Source organism: Hylobates moloch, unplaced genomic scaffold (assembly GCF_009828535.3).
Source record: "Hylobates moloch isolate HMO894 unplaced genomic scaffold, HMol_V3 SCAFFOLD_22, whole genome shotgun sequence".
Classification (NCBI taxonomy): Eukaryota; Metazoa; Chordata; class Mammalia; order Primates; family Hylobatidae; genus Hylobates; species Hylobates moloch.
The window spans coordinates 20,070,111-20,092,202 of NW_026652297.1; the positions used below are offsets into that span (position 1 = coordinate 20,070,111).

The 22,092-nt window shown below is 40.1% G+C and overlaps 1 protein-coding gene across 2 annotated transcripts in view; it reads right to left on the bottom strand.

The window, feature by feature from the left end:
* The window catches only part of COL6A5 (collagen type VI alpha 5 chain), a 149,733-nt gene that overhangs the window by 81,295 nt on the left and 46,346 nt on the right, over positions 1 to 22,092 (bottom strand). For both annotated transcript variants that reach the window (XM_032143610.2, XM_032143609.2), the window contains exons 5-13: positions 19,518 to 20,078; positions 15,731 to 16,285; positions 13,096 to 13,671; positions 9,384 to 9,959; positions 6,911 to 7,251; positions 6,723 to 6,804; positions 3,661 to 3,803; positions 2,986 to 3,078; positions 1,051 to 1,104 (exon numbers count right to left, since the gene is read on the bottom strand). In XM_032143610.2, the coding sequence (XP_031999501.1) occupies positions 1,051 to 1,104; positions 2,986 to 3,078; positions 3,661 to 3,803; positions 6,723 to 6,804; positions 6,911 to 7,251; positions 9,384 to 9,959; positions 13,096 to 13,671; positions 15,731 to 16,285; positions 19,518 to 20,078 (2,981 nt within the window). The remainder of the gene's footprint in view (positions 1 to 1,050; positions 1,105 to 2,985; positions 3,079 to 3,660; positions 3,804 to 6,722; positions 6,805 to 6,910; positions 7,252 to 9,383; positions 9,960 to 13,095; positions 13,672 to 15,730; positions 16,286 to 19,517; positions 20,079 to 22,092) is intronic.

Here is a 22,092-nt window from a genome sequence, read left to right on the forward strand (position 1 = left end):
GCCTTGCCCATGGCCACAGGTTGCTGAGAGGTACCTTAGCCCTATGGCTTCCCATTGCCTGGACTTTCTGCCAGTGGTGGGCTCAGCCAGGCAGGTGGGTGACACTATTCCCCACACTGAAAGCACTCCCATGCTAGTTTGATAGTCTCCAAGAACCCTCGGAGCGTACAGAGTAGGTGATTCAGAGCACCCCCCTTGGTCAGCCATTAGATTGTAGAGGAACTTATAATTGCTTACAGATGAGAAAACTGAGGGTCAAGAGGCTAGGTATCTTGTTCAAGGACCCACATCTAGGCCAACTCTTGGCAGTCTGACTCTAGAGTCTTTGCTTTCAATCCTTATAACTTGCTGCCCAGATGACGAACTGGACTTGATCTAAGGTGATAGAAATCCAGTCTGGATGCTTTCTGAACTTTTTCCATCCCAAACAGAGCCACCTAAGTGGTTTCAGTTTCTTCAAATTCTTTCTCATAATTTGATTGATGAGAAAGTGAGAGTTCTGGTTTTAAACATGGAGATTCGCAAACCTCTGTGTAGCATTTGACCGTGAAGCCATGCCTCTCATCTTGAGGGATGCTTTGCCGACTTCCCTTTCCATGGAAGGGTCTATACTCCAGCCTTGGCCCAAAGCCATATACTATGCACTGGGTTTTAGGTCTAAAGAGAGCTCCCTGGCAGATAATCTGCTGTGCCCTGCTTGGGGGTAGAGAGGAGGGTGCCCAGGTATCTGCCACTGATAAAAACATGCCAGGCTACACATGTAAGCCTGTTCCCTCCTTACCCCAAACTTAGACTTAGTAACTGCCTCATAATTCAGACAAGGAAAAATGAAAAGAAAGGCAACCCTTCTTCCCACAAAAAAGCACAAAAATAAACACATAAACAAAATAAACATTTCAGCATATAAAAATAAACATATAAACAAAACCCCATCTACCCCTTTTGTATGAAAATAAGCTTTTTTTATGAAAAAGAAAATAAGCGTGTGTTTGTGTGTGTGTGTACAGTGTGTGTGCGGCAGCAGGGTGAGGGGGAATCACAAAAACTTACAGGGTCTCCATCCTCTCCCCTGTGTCCTCTGCTGCCTTTCAGACCTTGAGAACCCTGGGAAGAAAGAGAGAACAATAAATTTTAGTCACCCCCCCTACAAAGTCAAACTTGTGAAATCATTAGGCATTCTAAGCAAGTCCCTTCCTCCAACTCGGTTGCAGTTTTTGCAGATGTGGCTGTGAGTTTGGGGAGAATCTGACAACATGTGGAGCTAGCTTTTTTCCTTGCACTCAGCTCTGAAGCCCCTCTGCAGAAGGCGACCTTCCTAATGCTTGCGGGAGGCTGACCTTTGGAACCCACCAGCAGATGAGGCCCACAGAGCCACGCCTGCACCTGAGCGATTTGCAGGGAGGACAGCTGTGCCAGCCACAAGCCTTTTAGCAGACAAACCAATAACATTTCCAAAGGTATTATTTTATTTTGTCCTGCTATTTTGAGAGCTCAAGGAAGAATAACAACTTCCAACAACAAGATTGCATATATTTTAATTGCGGTCATCTCTCCCTTAGCCACGTGTGGTTTAACTGCGTCGTGGCTTACTTGTGGCAAACATTTCATCTGAGTTTGCTTTCCCCACCCTCTAACACAGGCCCAGCTGGCTGATCAGTATACCGGGGGTTGTGCTTCTGGAACATAATTCTAATATTGACCTGAGCAAAGTATCGAGAGAAAATTGTGCTAAACAAAACATCACAGGGCAGTAAAAAGTTCAATAAAAATTGTCCTTCCATAAGGATGGACAGTGCAGAACTCATGAGCAAGTATAGTTGATCTCTTTTGTTTTAAAGAAAAACTTCATTGTTATTGTGATACCTAAAACCATTTGAAAAGTACATAAAATATTCTATACACATAAAAGTGTATAAAATATAAATGTATAGTTTAATTATTATAAAGTAACTTTGTAGAGCAATATTATAATTTTTATATATAAGGTCTATGTAGCCACCATGCAGGTCAAGAAATAGAGCATTATTGGTCCCAGGCACAGTGCCTGTCCCCAATCACAATTCACCCCCAGCCTCTCTCCACGAGGGCACTCCTGACTTCTGATAATATGTTCTTGCCTTTTAAAAATACTTCACCATTAAGTATTCCTCCCTAGATACTATAACTTTTAATAAATGGAATTTTACCACATGTATTCTTCTGTGTTTTGCTTTTTTTGGTCATTACCATGTTAGTAAAAGTTATTCATGTTGTTGTGTGTAGCTGTAGTTCATTCATTCTCTTTCTTTTTATTTATTTTTATTTTTTTATTTTTTTATTTTTTAAATTTTTTTTATTTTTTATTTATTTTTATTTTTTATTTTTTATTTTTTTTATTTTTTTACATTCATTTTCATTGACATATTTTATTGAAAATATCATGACATATTTATTCATCCTATTGTTGTATAATATTTTATAATTTATGTTTTAAAGGGCTATTAATCTGCAATGCTATGATCTTTTTGTACTTCAATCTCATTCCATTACTGATGAAGCACAACTCTTATTTATTTATTTATTTATTTTTAAGGAGATGGGGTCTTGTTATGTTGCCCTGGCTGGTCTTGAACAATCAAGTGATCTTCCCACCTCAGCCTCCCAAGTATCTGAGATTACAGGTGCAAGCTCCTACACCCAGCTTCATCTCCACTATTTTTACTTCTTACTACCTTTCAAACTTTCTAAAGCAGGTACAAAAGTATAAATTGCAAAACCAAGAAGCAACATTGCCAAGCGTATATAAGAGAAAAGGGAGTTACTCTTGCTAGCAGTATCAAAAGTGAGCTCTCCTGACCTGGATTTTATTCCAAAAAAGTCACATGAAATGTCCAAAGCAATTCCATTAGCATGGAGTGAAGGTTGTAAATTCAACCACTCAGTCTCAGTCCCACCCTTACCAAATCAAGGCACATTAGATAAAATAGTATCACAGGTGAGTGGCACCTTCATGGCTTGTAGACCTCGGGTCCCATGAGGTCCTGGAATTCCTGGACATTTGCAGAATGTACAGCAGCAAGTCCTCTCTGCAATGTTTCCCTGGGGGAAAAAAAAATAAAGCTGAGTGAATAACAATTGTCAGAAACTTTATTCCATAAGAATTGTACTCATACAAATCATAATCCACCACCTACACGCCCATCTTCACCCTTTGGATGAGGGGCTGCAGAGAATAAGAGGTGCTTTCTGAATTTAACACTGCAGAGAGGGTACCAGGCACTGCACTGGCAACATCGCCTCTCCAAAGGAAATGACTATAGACAGGGCATCCAGTATGTGGATGTCCATGGCCCAACTTTGCCTAAGACTTGTTGGTTTCTAGTTGACAGTCTTCTGTTTCCTGGAATTTCTGCAGCACAAACAGTTGGGGGCTTTTTAATTCAATTATGAGTTGGTTGGTTTTTTAGTTCCTTATGCATTCATTTAGTGAGATGACAAAGAATGAAAGAACATGCAAAAACAAAATACTATGCTATGGTCTTCCACACTTTTTTATATACTAAGGACAATGCACTTAATTTAGTGGGGGTAAACAAAGGCACTCTTTGAAAGTTCTCACCAAGATTCCAATTTAGTTCCCATGGCATTTTGAACAACTGGGGATTTTGTTCAACAACTCACCAGGTACTGTGATAGTTTTTTGCCCAGCTCTCTCATTCCGATAGTCAGATGAGTCCTGTAATCGAGTCTTTTTCCAAATTCAAAGCTAGAAAACTCATGATGAGCAGTTGTGTTAAGGGACACTACCAGCAGAGCATCAAGTCCTATGTGGTAAAAACCACAATATAAATAAAGCAAAGGGGTTGTACATGAAAACGAAGAGGCCATAATAATTCTACTCAGTGAACATGATTTAAAGAATTGAAAAGGTGAAAAAACAAACATAAGAGGAAGGAGTACTCCTGATATATGAATAAACTAACAGAGAATTTGCCTGCATTTTCTGAATATGCACCAGCTCTGGTCCCTGACCATGAAATCCCCTGATAAAAAGTATTCAAGAGAAACGATTTACAAATCTATAGAAAAACACTACTAGAAAACCGTGTTCCACGTCTTACCACCAATTTTGATGCAATTCCTGGGCACTGGAAAGTGATTTTTAAGAAAGGGCATTATTCATCTTCAGAGAGCTTTTCTGAATTTTCCTGAATGTAAATTAATGATAATTCTCAAGTTATTCCCAATTCCAAACACCCCTGGGAGGCCAAGCCCTGAGAACATGAGGAAAGCCCAGAGCAATTGTCTCAGCTGAACTCCTGACCACATCCAGTTCATTCATTAATTCATCTGTTCACTCATTATTTCATTTACTAGTTCATTGACTTTATTCATCTTTTCACTAAACAAATTTTTAAATTATTAATAGGAGCCTATTATGTATTAATCATTGTATAATAGCAGAGATACAATGAATAAGTCAGGCTTACTTCTTTCCTTCCCAGAGTTAATGGTCTAATGGAACAGAGGGTCAAGAATCAGATAGTTGCTCTGAGAAACATCAGGGTTCCACGAAAGCCTAGAGGAGAAGCTCCTAACCCATTCTTGGAGAGTCATGGAAGGTTTCTTGGAAAAATTGATGTTGAAGCTGATTCTAAAGGATAAATGTAAGTTGGCCAATGGAAAGAACCAGAGATGGAAGATGGAGAGAGTATCCGGGGAGGAAAGGAGATAGAGGAAGCTCTAGGCAAGGACAGAGAGAAGTGAGGCTGTAAAGTACATGGGGGCCAGGCGCAGTGGTTCACACCTGTAATCCCAGCATTTTGGGAGGCCAAGGTGTGTGGATCACCTGAGGTCAGGTATTTGAGACCAGCGAACTGGTCAACAACATGGAGAAATGCCATCTCTACTAAAAATACAAAAAAAATTTAGCCAGGCATGGTGGTGGGCACCTGTAATCCCAGCTACTTGGGAAGCTGAGGCAGGAGAATCGCTTGAACCCGGGAGGCAGAGGTTGCAGCAAGCTGAGATTGTGTCACTGCACTCCAGCCTAGGCAACAAGAGCAAAAATCCATCTAAAAAATTACATATATATATATATAACATTAGAGGAAGAATGGGAAAAAATAGTTTCATATGCCTGGAACACCGAATATAATAAATGAGTTGGCCGGGCACAGTGGCTCACGCCTGTAATCCCAGCACTTTGGGAGGCTGAAGTGGGCGGATCATGAGGTCAGGAGATCGAGGCCACCCTGGCTAACACAGTGAAACTCCATCTCTACTAAAAATACAAAAAATTAGCCAAGTGTGGTAGCGGAAGCCTGTAGTCCCAGATACTCGGGAGGCTGAAGCAGGAGAATGGTGTGAATCTGGGAGGCGGAGCTTGCAGTGAGCCGAAATCGGGCCACTGCACTCCAGCCTGGGTGACATAGCGAGACTCAGTCTCAAAAAAAAAAAAAAAAAAAAAAAAGAAAGAAAGAAAGAAAGAAATGAGTTAAGGCTGAAATGGGAAGCAGAGGCCGGGTTCTGCAAAGCTCCCAGGTCATGTTAAGGAATTTGATCTATATCCCAAGAACAATGAGAAGGTATTGAAGGGATCTGTGCAGAGAAAGAGACACAACCGAGCAATAAAACAGGACATACTGTGGTCTTTAGGGAGGTTGCCTGTGGAAGATGAACCCTAGAAGCCAGTCTGGGCTACACCAACGAACTCTTAAACAATGCATCTCATTTGACAATTAGTGGAGTCTTCCATTGCTGCATCCTACTCTCAACTTCTGCATTTAACTTCTGGCTCAGTTTGAAGCTATGACATGGACAGAAAATACATAGCGAGAAGTGCTTTTCCAAATCCACGTTGCTATCTTTCATATGGAAAATAAGAAACAGTAGGAGCTGTCTTGGGTCAGGTTCCCCAGAACTGGAATCTGAAAGAGGATTTTGTATGTATGTGGTGTCTATATTGAGAGAGAGACCAGGAAAAGGAAGGAGATGTTGTAACCAGGGATACATCTCAGTAAAGTCTTAGCCTTTGCCTGATTCATGAGGGATTCTGGAGTGCAAACTGTACTACAGTTGACCCATTTAAGCAAGAGTGCCAGGCTTTTGTATCCCTATATCATAGTTGCCCCCCGCTCCACCACCAACGTGAGGCATGGTAACCCCACACCCATTCCAAGCACGCCCAGGTACATGGCTCAGGTCAGTCAAGTGCACACGTCTATATAGAAGGTCATAAGTCTAAGCACTTGGCCCCAGCATTTGTAGCATTTTGGGGAGGAGTGTGAGGGCTGGTCGAGGGGGATTAGACGAGGTATCAACAGCCTCTGCTACAAGTAGCCAGGCAGATCTCAAGATCTACAGCATCTGAGTAAAGGTAGAGACTTGTTAAGCATATTCCATGCTTCACTGTTTAAATTTTCAACTCGGCTGGGCGTGGTGACTTACGCCTGTAATCCTAGCACTTTGGGAGGCCGAGTCGGGTGAATCACAAGGTCAGGAGATCAAGACCACCCTGGCTAACACAGTGAAACCCCATCTCTACTAAAAATACAAAAAATTAGCTGGGCGTGGTGGCGGGCGCCTGTAGTCCCAGCTACTCAGGAGGTTGAGGCAGGAGAATGGCGTGAACCCAGAAGGTGAAGCTTGCAGTGAGCTGAGATTGCACCACTGCACTCCAGCCTGGGCGACAGACTGACACTCCATCTCAAAAAAAAAAAAAAAAAAAATCAACTCAATACCTGCTTCTCTGAGCCTGTCTGATTGATTTTCAAGCATTATGTTGTTTTCACTCTGGAGATCATCTGAAAAAATAAGCAGCACCTGGAGAAATAAGAAAATGGTATGGTGTAAAAGCTAAATATATAATTGGGGAATGAAGAACAAATGGAAGAATGTGGAGATGGGAGATAGAATGTAATATGGATACCTGGCCCCGGGATGCAGATTTATCCTTAAATGTGTCCCAAAGAGACTGCAAGAACTGTGCGTTCAGATGAGTTGGCCCACTGACGTTGACTTGCAGCAATCTGTCAAACACTGCTTTCTGATAGATTTGGAACTTGGCAGGGAATTCTTGGTCATTGTTCACCTTAAATGCCAAGCTCACCTGTGCCTCTGTGCCAGCCCCACAGCTCACCCCCCTGATAGAGCTGATGTCTTCTAAGATGCCTGGGAGGTAGGATTCCAGCTGGGGGTGGCCCTGGAACAAAGGCTGTCCCTGCACATGAGTGGAGATGTGAAACCCGACCACTATGTCCATAAAGCAATCTGGAAACCAAGGGAACAGAGTCAAGATTAATGAGTAGACAGGAGTAAGGAAGGAGAGACAGGGCAGAAAAAAGGAGCACTGTCATGCCCCAGAGCTAGAGGGTCTCTAGTCCCCAAATAGTGTTCAAGAAGGAAGATACTGGCTGCTTTATCATTATATATATATATGTGTGTGTGTGTGTGTGTATATGTATATCATGTATATATGTGATACCAACATATATCACAGGGGTTTTCTCTGTCCCCTTTAAAATATTAAAACTTCCAATAGCTATTTGAAGTTCAAACCATAATTTAGTCTCATTCTCAGTGACTCTGTTGTGTGTGTGTGTGCATGCATGTGGGCATGCATTTTAATGGTGACATATTTTGATTCATATAGTCAGAATACATTAAAGTTTTGAGGCCTTTAAAGTTTTGAGGCGTGGTGGCTTACGCCTGTAATCCCAGCACTTTGGGAGGCCAAGGCAGGTGGATCATGAGGTCAGGAGATCAAGACCATCCTAGCTAACACAGTGAAGCCCCGTCTCTACTAAAAAATACAAAAATAAAATTAGCCAGATGTGGTGGCGGGCTCCTGCAGTCCCAGCTATTCGGGAGACTGAGGCAGGAGAATGGCGTGAACCCGGGAGGCAGAGCTTGCAGTGAGCCGAGATCCCGTCACTGCACTCCAGCCTGGGCGACAGAGCGAGATTCCATCTCAAAAAAATAAAAAATAATAAATAAATAAAGTTTTGTGCTGTCTTTTCAGATTATTTAAGTTTTAGAGGTCACAAACACAAATGGCTGCAAAGGCAGGTAGATAAGATAAATGATTCAAGTGGGCAGGGTGTGAGGAAAATGAACTGGAGAACAATGACCCATTTCTGGGTCTGTTCACTGTTCAGTTCCAGCTGAGAGTAGCTATGTGGAAAATGTGGCCTAGTCTTGTCAGATCTTCTGATTTTTCAAAGAGGAGCCTGATGTCAACATTTTTAATGTAGAACCTTCAGTGTGAATGCTGTCAACTAATTTAGCAACTCATCAATGCTGGATGTGACAAACCAACTGCAACTGCAAGCTGCCATTTGGTTACTCTGATCCTGCCCAGGTTGCTTATTTTACAGATGAGGAAACAGTCATGTGTGGAGGTTGTTGCTGCTGAACCAGAGTTAGAACTCTAGCTTTCTGAGTCCAGGCCCATGGCTCTTTCCACCACTGTAATCTGCCTCCACTTGAGCACTGCAAATGGGACATATAAGATGTGGAGAGTTTGGAAAGACTATCATATTTTGTGAAAGAAGTGATTTCAATCATAACAACTCTAGAAACATTAAGAACTCTAAGGAATTTCTGCATGTTGTGCAAATTCCACAAACCGTTATCATTCGCTATTGCTTCCTTACATGCTGTCCTCCCAACTCCTAGCCTCAAATTTACAGAAGCGGAGTCCCTGGTGGCCACTCTCAGCTGGAGCTGAATAGTGGCATTCCTGTGAGATGCATCATTGTTTTTCAGTTCACTGTCCTCATACTCTGCTCACTTGACTCATCTCCACTATCCACCTGGCCTTTGCAGCCATGTGCTTTTGTGACCTCTGGATTAAATAACCTCTAAGGACAATTCAGATCTTTAGTAGGCTATGATTATATGAATGTAATCATTAAAAGAAGAAAAATACACTGTACACACACACATACACACACACACACAAACACACACACACACACACGAGTCCCTTACAAGATGGCTTAACAAAGGTACAATAGTAAAACTTCCAATCAGCAAATGTTTATTTTTACTTATTTTCTACTGGATGCAGGGCATTTACTAGGAGGACAGAAATAGGAGAGAGAGATCCAGGTGTTAAAAGGAGAATAAACACTGGATTGCCATGAGGGAACAGGGCTGACCAGAGGACACAACCCGGGGTCCCCTCTAGCCTCTGCACCCTTTCCTTGTCTTTGAGGGAGGCTGAGTTATCCAAACTTCCTGGAAGCAGAGAAATCTCTTCTCACTGAACAATAAGTGAGATATTCTCACTAAATATATGTTCTAAGTATATGCTTTGCTAGAGCTAGCCCATAACACACTCTTGGGAAATGAAGAAATGAGAAGTTTCCATGGAAGAAAACCAAACAAGGAGCACTTACTGGTTTTCCCACAGCTCTGGCAGATTTCACGGACAATTCTTTTTTTCACATCCACATTCTTTAATTTATCAAAGTCTTGAAAAGTGATTATTTTTTCAGAATTGCCTGTTATTGGCAGAAGCTGTTCCTTATAAACATCTCCTATGCCCAAAACCAGGACACAAATTCCAAGGTCCTTCAGGGTTTTTACTGCATCTGCCACATTATAGCGAGGATCTCCAGATGTGATAACAACCAAAGTTTGGGGGATACCAGCATTTCTTCTCCCACCAGCATGTAGATTAAACATATTGTTCACTTTTTTAAGGGCAAAGTCAATTCTCGGAAATCCACCACTCTTGGAGACATTCTGAATTTGAGTCTTCCACTGGGTTTTAGTCAGAGAGTTTTTCAACTCAATAATACTCTGGTGGTTGCTTCCAAATTGAGCCATACCAATTTTCACTCTTTGAGACTGAATGTCAAAATTATCAATTAAGTCTGACAAGAAAGTTGTCATGGTTACAAAATCCGAATTAGATACCCTGTCAGAGCCATCGCAAAGGAAAATCACATCAGCTTCCTGAAGATTACAGACTGCAATAGAAAAAAGAATAAATTATTTTCCTCGTGAATTATTCTAAATTTTTCCTTTCCTCATATACTTAAATTGCTTTACTAAATACTTCAATTGCTTTACATTAGCAAATTGAGATAAGTTAACAAGAGAATCACTGATTGATCCTCAAAAAGAAGAAAAAATAGCAAGAGGAGGAAAGATAATAGAGTTTTTTCAAAGTTTAATTATTTATACAATCCATTTGAAAAGACACTGAAAGCTAATCAGAGAAAGAAAGTAAGAAGTTTGAATAAATTTCACGTACTCATTAAAAGGTGATTACAAAGGGTAGACGTCCCTTCAAAACACCAAGATTGGGACATTTACCCCATCAAGATAATAGCACTTACTTACTGTACTATTATTAGTACTCCTATTACTATTCATGTTATCACTTTACATTCATATTGAGGAGTAGCATTTTAAAAATGCTTTTGGCATACAATAACAACATTAATATTCACAACCTCCTTATGACTAATTATTCTAATTTTACAAATATAGAAATAGAATTCAGAGGTTAAGTGACTCGCCTAAGAGCACACAGTTACTATGGAGTGGAGCTGGTATCTGGACCTCTAGATCCTTTTTACTCTTAAATTTAACACTTTTTTTCTGCTGCAATGCTTTTTAAAATTATCATGACTCAACTTAGAACTTCTCAGAAGAAGTGTGAATGGCTAGTAAATAGAGCATAAGGTCAGCTCCCTGAAGTCCAATCTGAAATGTCCCAAAATCGAAGGGTGACTTTCTATACTCATTTCCAACCAAACTCAATGGCTGTGGTAGCAGCAGCACTACGGTGATTACTAAAGTTAATTGAGACAGTAGGTTACCCATGGTCACACAATTCCTTGTAAGGGTGGCGTGGCAGACACAAAGATGGGCTGCCCGGATAGATCTGTAAAGAAGAACTTACTCCCCAGCTATGGGAGTATGGGGAGGCAGTAGACAGCTTCTAGCTGTCAGCACTTTCAGGGTCTGTCTCACTATAGAGAGATGACTTGCCAAAGGTCATGCCCTTCCTAGGGCCACCACATCCAGGAACGAAGTGGGAAGGGAGTTCTCCCTTAGTCCCAGCCATTTCAGGCTGATGCTGGACAGCTCTCATGGGCGATATTTGCTTCAGAGCTCTCTGCTAGGTTTGGAGTTTGTTTAGCCTATGTCACTATTGGAGTTATTTGGTCCATCTTGCTTTCCCCATTTATTTTATAGGTGTGGATCCCTAATAAACATCTTGCATCCCAAACTCCATCTCAGCACTACCTCAAAAATGTAGGCATGGGAAATGAGAATAAAACAGCCTCCACATTCATAGGAAAATATTGTAGTCTTAGTAATGCACTAGTTTTGGAGGACACCCCAAACAAACGAGATTAAGCCTGCCTGCGGAGCTTGTAGTCTTGTGAAACATACAGATAGGAAAACAGCAAATATGTGTCAAGTGCTACCACCTGGAAAATAGAAGGAGTGAGAGTTGGGGGACACAGTGGGGACATGGGGTCAGGTTTTGGGCCAGGAAACTAGCAAACAAAGACTGAAATTTGACAGAAAAGTGAGATGTAGGCAGGCGCAGTGGTGGGCTGGAGTGTTCATGGTGGGCAGGATAGTGTGCACAAAGATGTGGAGGAATTTCAGAAGGACAGGGTAGATTGTGAAGAGGGGAGAGGTGATCAATGAGGTTGGCGAGGTGGGCAGGGGCTAGATAGAGCTCAGGAGTTTGGAAATTGCCCCAAGGACACAGGGAGGCCTCCAAAACACACACACACACACACACACACACACACACACACACACACAAAACACTAAGCAGAAGAGTGACCACATCCAGTGTGTAGGACAAAGAACATTCAGTGTTAAGTGGACTGGCAGGTGTGTCAGGACTGAGGGAGGGGAGCCCACGCTTCAGAGTGAGAGTCCAGGGAGAGGATGGAACAGGCAGAAGAACTGGGGTGGTCCTGCTGCCTTGGGAAAAACCATAATTTTCCCTGGATAAAGATGATACCATCATTCAATATCTGAAACCAAGAAGATGAATCAATTGCTTACTTAAGTAAGGTAAAGCTATGGTGGTCAGGCATAGTTTTATTTAGCCAAGCAAATGCTGATCTGACACAGGATTTGAGGGGAGGTTTTGTTTGGAGTTGGACAAGTTACAGACATGGAAGTGGGTTAATGTCAGTCTTAGAAACATGATTTATACTAGTTACAAAAGTGAGCTTCCTATTGGTAGAAAGGAAGGAATAAAGGAGGAAAGAAAAAGGGGAAGGAGGGAGGAAGGAAGCGAAGAAGAAAGGAAATTTGAGAGTTGATTGTTTCATTTGCCAGATTGGGAGGACTGGGCCAATACACAAACCACAAGAATTCGGACCTTCCAAGTAGGCACAGCAGCCCTTCCTAGGTGACTTACCAGTCTCTACTGCTTTTGAGACCACAAGTGGCAAATCTCACCCTGTCCTCACTCAAATGTGATGTCTCCAGCCTACCAACCCCAAAGGTAGCCGGTAATCATCTCAGTTCCCTTCCCTCCCTGTTTCTCTCAGCCAGCTTCCATTACCCCACATTCAACTCTCATATCCTGCCCTCTGCACTGGTGGCACTTACCCAGAAAAGCACATCAGGCCACTTGAATTTTGATGTCTCTCTAGAATGCCTATGATCTCATTTAGAGGGCCCTGGATCTTTGAAGGTAAAAGTCTATCCATTTAAACCATGAAACTTTCCGTTTGAGTTTGACCTGAAACTGATGTCCAGTGGCTGCATTGAGACCATTAACCAAATGGAGTACCATGAGCAGCCATTACTTGGGGTAAGGTGAATATGACCCTAAGAAGAATTCCTTTCTGCCAGAAAAAGGCAACAGAGTAGTAAAATGCCAGGGAATGCATCTGGAACTTTCCCGTATAATCTATTCAGTGCATGCTGTGGTGGGAAGGAAACTTTGGGATCTTGTTCAATCAACCCATTTCTTTTAGAGATGAGAAAACTGATAGCGTGAGCAGACAAATGTTCAGTCCATAACATCCAGGTAATCGGAGACCTGAGACTTATGATTTACTTTTTGTTTAAACTTTTATTGCTACCCCCATAGAAACTTTAAAGGTAACAACTTACCTTCTGGTGCTTCAGTACACATACTTTCTTGAACAAGTGTGAAAACATCTTTCAGTTTGTCAAAATTATCTACATAGATAGCATTGTTTTTATTCCCTGCCATACCCTCAAGTTCCTTTTGGTTGGCCTTTCCTACACCCACTGCAAAGATGGTGATGCCTTTGTCTCTCAGTTCCGATGCTGTGTCATTGAGCTGATCATGGTCATGGGATTTCCCATCGGTGATGACAATAAGCATCTGCTTCACATTTTGGTTGATGCGGCTGCCATGTTCCTCTGTAAACAGGGCATTTGCATGCTTGAGAGCTTTGGCAGTGTAGGTGTTCCCTCCAGTGTCCCTGCGCATCCTCAGATTCTCAATTATTGCTGATCTGTTCGAATACGTATTAAGGTAGAAAAGGATGTTAGGTTGGTCAGAGTATTTGAGGGCTCCAAACTGAACTCGGTCCCTGCCAACATCTGCTTTCTTCACCAAATGGATAGTTAGGTTAATCATGTGATCTTGATATTGTTTTTTAATGCTACCTGAATGATCCAGCACAAACACAACGTCTAGTAGTGTAATCCTTTTACAATCTGAAAGAAGATGAAAACAGGAGTCAAAAAATTTCTGCAGTGCATTCTACGCAGAGTGCTGAGAAGGGAAGAGAACTAGCATTTGCCATGAGCCTACTATGTGTCAGACACTATATCTCACTTAGTTCTTAGAGGTGGCTGCTGCCATTTTATAGAAAAAAAAAAAAAGTGAAGGCTCAGAGAAGTGCAACTTGCCTACATCATGACTCCAAGGACATTTGTACCCTATCTATATCACTCCAGGATTGGTGGTCCTTATGCCACAACACTCTATTTTGCTAGATCTCATTAGGACATATAATGTCTTTTGCTAAGCAGGCTTTCAACTGAAAGGCAATGTTAGAAGCTAGTTCAATGCCAATGTAATGGCGAGACATACTGATGTTTGCCAAACTGACCTGCTATTTTAAAAAGCTCGGGAGCTCACTGTATAAGTTGGTGGTTTTACCCTACTCCCTCTGGCTCCAGGTATCTTTGGACCCTCGGGTATGCAAACCATCCCTGTTTATCATGTCTCTCTGCAGTTATTTATGCTTTTTCTCCTGACCTTTTGAATTAGAAATCAGAAAGGAGTAGCCCCAGGTAGGAGGGGAGCAAAAACTCCTATCACCTTTTCCCTGACCCCAAACCCTCCTCCGCATTATAAGACAAGTGACTGTTCTGGCTGGCTTTCCAAAGTGTGGACTCTTTCCCCACTCTTTTCCTTCCCTCAATAACTTATGCACATGTATTCCAAAGATTTGCTTTCTCCACTTTCCACCTGCCTAGCTAATTGTCAACTCTTATTTCTAATAATAAAGTCTCAAATTTTTAATTTTCTGACACTGTGAATGTCCCCAGGCTGTATCTGTTAAAAACCTTGGTCAATGACCCACTGAGAACTGGTGACTAATCATGACCTGATACTTAGGAGACAATCTAATGCATGAGTCAGCTGAATTTCAGGTTATGCTGTAGACAGGGCCTCCACATTTACATTAATCAAAATGAAGAAATGCCAAGAAGAGCCTTGCAGGTTTCAAAGTCGAAGCTATAGCCTTTAGGTACACCTCTCAACATTACCAAGAGTTTTGGAATCACTGCCACCTTCGGGGGAAGAAAAAAATTCCAATTAAGCTGTTACCAAGGAAACTTTAGAATTATCACCTAACACTTAAGCGTTTATAAGATATTATGTTAAGTTTCTGAAAATTCCACATGCATAATTTTGATGAATAAAGTCCAATGAAAATCTCTATGTTGCCAGAGGAATAACATAAAACAAGCTTACTTTGGTTTGTTCTCTTAGTTGTATCCAAAACACAGAAAACAGCACATGATAGATTTAAAAACATAGGTGTTTTAGTCTATGTGTGGATTGAGAGAAAGCTCTCATTCAAAAGACATTAAAATTGATAGGCTCAAACTGAAGGTTGCACAATAACAATTTTAAAAGCACTACAATTTGTAAGAATAAAATGATGACCCCCAAGTAATCAGAAAAGTGACAAATTACAATTTTTCAAAGGGATGGATACATGAACAGGCAAATATAAAATACCCAGTTGATAGAGGTTAAGAATAATAATGTGAAGTAATGAAAATAAACTATCTTTAAAATACCCAGGGTTTTCTTGGTGGGTGGTGCTTAGGATACTAGATATAATTTAACTAAAAGAAAGATGAATTTGTATTTCTAGTTATTTTCTGCTTAACAATGGCTATAGATAGCCAAGAAACAATTCTAGAAAATCATTTGGGATTAAAAACTGGCTCTGGAAAATCCAGGTATGTGGGTATTAAAGATTTGGAAGTTTAAAGTAAAATAGTAAAATTCTGGGATCTTTTTGGAATATATTTGAAGTCACCAATGCCATACTAACTTGTGCCAAACTATATGCCAAAATTGTTAGTCTGAAACATTCCTGGAGGTCACAGGCATTTTAATATTACATAAAGAAGACCAAAACTTAACACTGAAGTCCAGGTGGAGGCCAGGGCCAGAGTGCCATTCACTGTTTTTCATTATAAAGTCAACAGCTCACATCCTTTAGTCCTGACAGGTAACAGGGGCACTTACCATGGAGAGCACACACACGAAAGACAAGTTTCCTTTCTAATGCCTTTAGATGATCGAAGTTCTCAACATGAAAAACTAGGCTGCCATCCCCACTGATCTCTTCTAGCTGAGATCTATTGGCATTGTATACTCCTACAGAGAAGATGGTCACATCTTTGCCCCGAAGAATTCTAGCAGGATCTCTCACATCATCCTGCGCTACTCCATCTGTGATGAGGATGAGAAATTTTTTGGCCCCCAAACGGGCCCCCTTGGAGTGGGTGAAGTATTGACCTACAAAATTTAGTGCTTTTCCAGTTAAAGTGCCTTCATTGATGAGAGACATTCTATCTATTGCATCAGAAATTTCTTGCTGTGTAAAGTATCTATTAAGCTGGAACTCTTCCTTAGTTTTATCGCTGAACTGAACAACACCAATCTGAGTTTTGTCTGCACCAATTTGAATCTTAGTTAACAGGTTTTTCATGAAGATTTTCATTTTCCTAAAATTTTCATTTCCTATACTCCAAGAACTGTCCACCAGAAACATGATGTCAGCCTTCATGTCTTCACATCCTGCATGTTATAAAAATAAAAGACCAGAAATAACCAGGTTGGAAAGGTTCTCATGAAGTAACATTAAGGCAGAAACAAATGCATTAATGAGAAAACATTGAAAATTAACTCAAGCAACTGTTGTTATGTTTGAAAATTGTATTTGCTTCTTTAGTAGAAGCTGGTTGACTAGAACCCTGAATCAGAAATGCAACTTCCAAAATGTGTATTTATTCATGCATGCATGAATGCATAACTCATTTATTCATATTTCTTTCATTCATTCATCCAATCATAATTTTGAGTTGTATAAAATGCCAAGCATCCGGCCATGTGTTAAGAATGCAGTAGTGATACAAAAAAGGAACCAGAGCCAAAGCAATCGATTCCTTGCACTCATAGTACTAACACTCCAGGGTTTTATGTATATTCTGGAGAAACACAATTTCAAATAATTTCTAAATAGCATTATTTTCTGGGATAATTCTAAGTGATTTCATAAACATTATAAATCAATATTAGAAATTGGAGAAAAAGTTTTTACTAGAGATAAGTGCTTCAGTAAGCACATACTCATTCGACATGGACTGTTCCTTTATATATAACATTTGTAGACAGCCTACTGATTGGAAATGAACCTACATACATACATATATATATACACACATATATACACACATATGTATGTTCATTATTCTATGTATAATATAGACATATGTACATATATAAAACCAATTTCTATAATCTATTAAAAACAATATTATTAATTCATGATACATATGTTGTGTATATATATAATATGCAAATATATTGTCTTTAGCATGTATCTTTTTAGTCTTAATCCCTTTTGTCTATCTGTAATCTCTGCCATCCTCTTACAGTTTCTCCCTCAACACTCTGAAGTCTATCCCATACTTCTTGAAAATAAACACAGCATCAGCCATATATTTAAAAAATGAAAAGATGTTAACTATTACTTAATAAATGCGTAGGGTCACATTCTGATCCATTAGGAGGACTACACCACCATTTTAAGATTCAAGCTGCCGTGGAACCATCTTGAAAGTCATGACAGGAGAAATTGCTGAAGATGTTTGTGGCCTTGACAGAGTGGCCTTGACCACTGTAGTGAAGTGTGAAAGATTCTCTTCCATGTAACACATCTAAAAGAAATGGGCTTTTACATACAGTTTAGTATTCACAGGATCTACCTCCTGGTATCTATTTGTGACAGAAACTACTTAATGTCCCTGAATATCTATCTTCCCATCCTTCTATGTTAATAAAATTTTAGATAGGCAGATGATTGCCCATCTAAAGATTGTATTTCCCAGCCTTCCTTGAAGCCAGCTGTGGCCTTGTGTCTAAGTTTTAACCAAAAGATATGAGCAAAAGTGATCTGGCCACTTCTGGGTCTTACCATTAAAACAGTTGAGTGTGGTAGGCCCCCTTGGTCCTTTCTCCCTTTCTATGGATGGAAGGTGATAAGAACTGGATCTTCAGTTTTGACTTAAAGATGGAAGCTATGTGCTGAGGATGGAACAGCCTCTCTACTAGACCTGGACTATTCACCCTAAACTATTATGTAAGAGAAAAATAATATTCTGTACTGTGTAGTCTGGGGTCTTTTTGCTATTGCAGCTTAACCTGCACCCTACTAATACACTGTGCCTCACTCCATCTGCATCTGCTCTGAGACTCCTTAGTGTTTTTCTAGCTCCGCAAGCTTTGACTCCTTTGTTTTCCTGCTTCTCTGTTAGCCATTTTATGACTCATTTCCTTGTCCACAACTTGTCTCTTCCTCCAGGCATGCCAGTGCTCAGGCTGACTACTTCAACTGCAACTACCTGAAGTGCAAGGGATGTACTGTACCTCCCTAGATTCGTCCAGGACCTTCTTCCTTGAAAGGATCTGAGATACAACCTACTTTATGCTTCCTGGAATCCTTTTACTTTTCTTAGCATCAACTCCAGGAAACATTGGGGAATCTTTTATTCTTGCACTCTTTCTAAGATGCCCTAAAGACCCAACTCTGTTACTGTCCATAACAGGGAGAAAAATGAACAAAATTGTTACTTACTTAGGATTTTGTTGTTAATGCCATTTATTTGCTTACTTATTTTTTATTTTTGTTTTTTAGTGGCTCAGAGAAAATTCAAACATGTTTGCACTTTAGTAAGTTCAAATAAGTGAGAATTCTCTTCCTTTCCTCATTGGTGAACACCTTAACCACCTACTGCAACAGCTAACTTTTATGTAGCTCTTCCTATGTTCCAGGCACTCCTCTAACTGCTCCACGTGTGTTTTCACCACTAAGCTTCACAATAAGCCTACAAACAAGGAAACCAAGGCAAGTAGACAGTAACTTATTCAAGGTCATGGCTAATCAATGGTAAAGCTAGGGTGTGAACCTTGACTCTGACTCTAGCATCTTTCCTCTTTACCAGTAAACTAATGTGCTTCTCAGCAGGCAATATTTTCATGTGCTAATACTGGCAATCAACACATGCCATCTTGAACTAGTAAGTGGTGTAAGTGGCCATTACTAATAATAGAAATAAAAAAACAACCAGATACAGAAATTTGCAAATTGTTTCTCCTAACTTTTGGTACTTAATCTCTAATTAGAACAAAAATGCAAGTATGTGTTTTTGTTGTAAATAAAAATGAACAATTATTACATATATACTTGATATGCATTTAATATAAAAATAATGGTTGGCATTTATGGTGCTCAACTTATAAGAATTCTCTGATGTAGGTATTATCCTCATTTTATAAATGACAATGTTCCAGGCTCAAGTGGAAGTATGTGAGTCAAACCCTAAGCTATCTAGAGCCAAAGTCCATTTTCCTTCCACTGTACCCACCTGTACACACACAAACACTGTACTTCCCCTGTACTTACCTGTGTATGCACATACATACACACACACACACACACACACCTCACATGCAGAATAGAATCTTTCTCACTCCAGAACAGTGGGCTTTGTCAAGGCCCCAACATTCTTAGCAACCTTCCCACTTATGACTTCCAAGATGGTCTTGGGGCAACTGTTTATAGAGAGATTCTCCAGTCTTGGCATTTGGTTTAAAAGTGAGGGGCTGAATCCCTCCATGTTAATAAAGGAAGCTAGCAAAATGTTATCTGGACAACTGGTCACATCAGGCCTTGTCTCAGCCTGGCCATTAATCTGCCTAAAGCAATTGATGAAATGTGGAGAATAAAGCCTTTTTTTGTGTTGCTTACCTTTTTCAGTGCAGATTTCACGAACGACTTCATTTTTTATGCTTTTCAAAGCATCAAAGTTCTGCCCAAAGCTAACCCTTTCTTCTTTCCCAGCAATTTCTTGCAGTTCTATTTTATTAGCTGCCCCAATGCCAACTGCGTGAACGGTGATTTGCTCAGCCCTTAGTCTCTTAGCAGGTTCCACGACTCTGTCTGTGGACATCCCATCAGTCAACACGATGAGGTAACAGGGAACCTTGCTCATTCTATCCTTCATTCCATTTTTTATTATTTGCAGTATGTAATCCAGAGCTTTCCCAGTATAAGTTCCACCAGTTAGTTGCTTAATGTTCAAAATAGCCTTTCTTAAGTCAATGTCATTAGAATAGTCAGTGATATAAAATTCCATTTCTGTGTCATCTGAATACTGCACAACTCCAACTCGGACTTTGTCTGGGCCAATGCTAAACATTTCTGTCACTTCCAACATAAATCTCTTGATTTGCTCAAACTGTTTCTCCTGGATGCTGCTTGAGCCATCAATGAGGAAATGGATATCAGCCTCTTTTGTATCCACACAGCCTGAAAGAGAAAGTGCATTCTCTGTAAATGAGAGAACCCAGAGAGAACTTTGCAAGAGGGTTTGTGAAGGAACATGAAGCTGAGGCATTTCTAAAGAATGAAGACTTCGTTTTTGCATAGAGCCTGCACACTTCATTAAGCACAGTCATGCCCATTTTCTCCTTTGAAATTTACAACAACCTTGTGAGAAAATTGAAACAGGGCAAAATGTAGTGGTTTGTCTAAGGTCATACAACTAGTAAATTAAAGAGTAAAGACCAAATTCCCGAGACTCCAGGCTCCAAGTTAAATAGTTATTCTAGCATTGACACCTGCCTTCTTGGACAGTTTATGTCCTCTCATTTCTTGAATAAAGGCATGGGATTGACGACCTTCTATTCTTACTTCACCAATAATCTCTCCTTCCCAGAGCAACTAGAACAAGATATTTAAATATAAACTTAGATCACATTATTCTTCCTCTTAAATGATCTATCATTGCATTTGGAACTTAAAAACTAAAACTTGGCCTTATCTTGTCTCCTGCTTTTCTCTCTGACCCTATTTCCAGCAATTCTTTGTCTCCCTCACTGAATTCCAACCACATTGGGCTTCATTCTGTTTTTAGAACGTGTCCCTGGGTCTTTGCATGTGCCCTCCTCTCTTCTTGAAATATTCTTTCCCCCAAATATCCACATGGCTGCTTCCTTCTCATCATGGATGTCATCAAGTCATCTCTTAAAAAAGGTCTTCTCTTTCCCTTATCTAAAGCACACCTGTTATTGTCTATCTTCTTACAGTGTTTATTTTCTTTATGTTACTTTCTGAAGTTACCTTCTTCATTTGTTCATGAGCATGGCCTGTTTCTTACCACAGAATGTAATCCATGAGGATGAAGACTTTGTTTATTTTTCTGCTTCTGCCCAGTAGGCCTGGCACATCATAGGAGTTCAATTTGTTTTTTTTAATAAAAGACTTCTCAATGTTCCTTCCTTTGTTAAGCTGAATCTAGGAAAAACTACTTTTGCTTTCTTAGTAGTCTATTTACTACTTTATGTAGACATTCACAGAAACTGGGTAAGAGAAAGAACGTATTTTCAAAATTTTGGGTTGTGTGTGTCATTATCTGGTTTTCTTGACAGCTCTAGGTAATTTATAGCTACTGACACTACTTCAGCCCACGGCAGTTGCTCCTTAGGAAATCAGATATACTGAAAAGAAGTCTGACCCTGAGAAATGAACTATAAAATCAATACAGAAAGCATTAGGGCAAAGATAAGTGGTTATCTGCAAAAGACAGGGTTGACCCCAGGCCAACAAAACTTGAAAGTAACTAGAATGCATTAATTTATATATCTAATAAAGAAGAATTAAATGTTCAGCAAAAGAAAGGTAGTGGTGATCAGCAATGAGAGAGAGAAAAAGGTGAGTAGGTAACTGTAGCAATGCCCATTCATCCCTGCCTAGGGCTGTGCTATCCAATACACTAGCCACTAGTCACATGTTGCTATTAAAATGTAAATCTAAACTATCCAACATTAAATAAAATTAAAAGTCATCTCCTTGAGTACACTAGCTACATTTCAAGTGCTTAACAGTTCCATATAACTAGCAGCTACCCTATTAGCATAGATACAGAATATTTCTATTATTACAAAATTTCAATTAAACAGTGCCAAAGAATGTGTCCCTTGGCTCAAGGCCTCACCTGTGCATTCATATATACAGATACATATATAAATATAGATGTATGTATTTGATTTTAAAGTAGAAACATCTGCCCAATTGGATGCTACTAAACATTTCAATTATAAAACTACAGTAACTCTCTTGTTCTGATTCCACAACCCCAAGCAGAGTTTTGATTACAATTTAGCTTCTAATTTGGCATGTCTATAGGGACAGAATGTACCACTTGGAAGATGTGAATGTCCAAGCCCCTGGGCATTGACAGCTCTCATTTTTAGATAGATAATTGTCATTCTTTTTCTATACATCAGTCGCTTGAGTTTGGTTAATGTGAATTTTGCCTTGA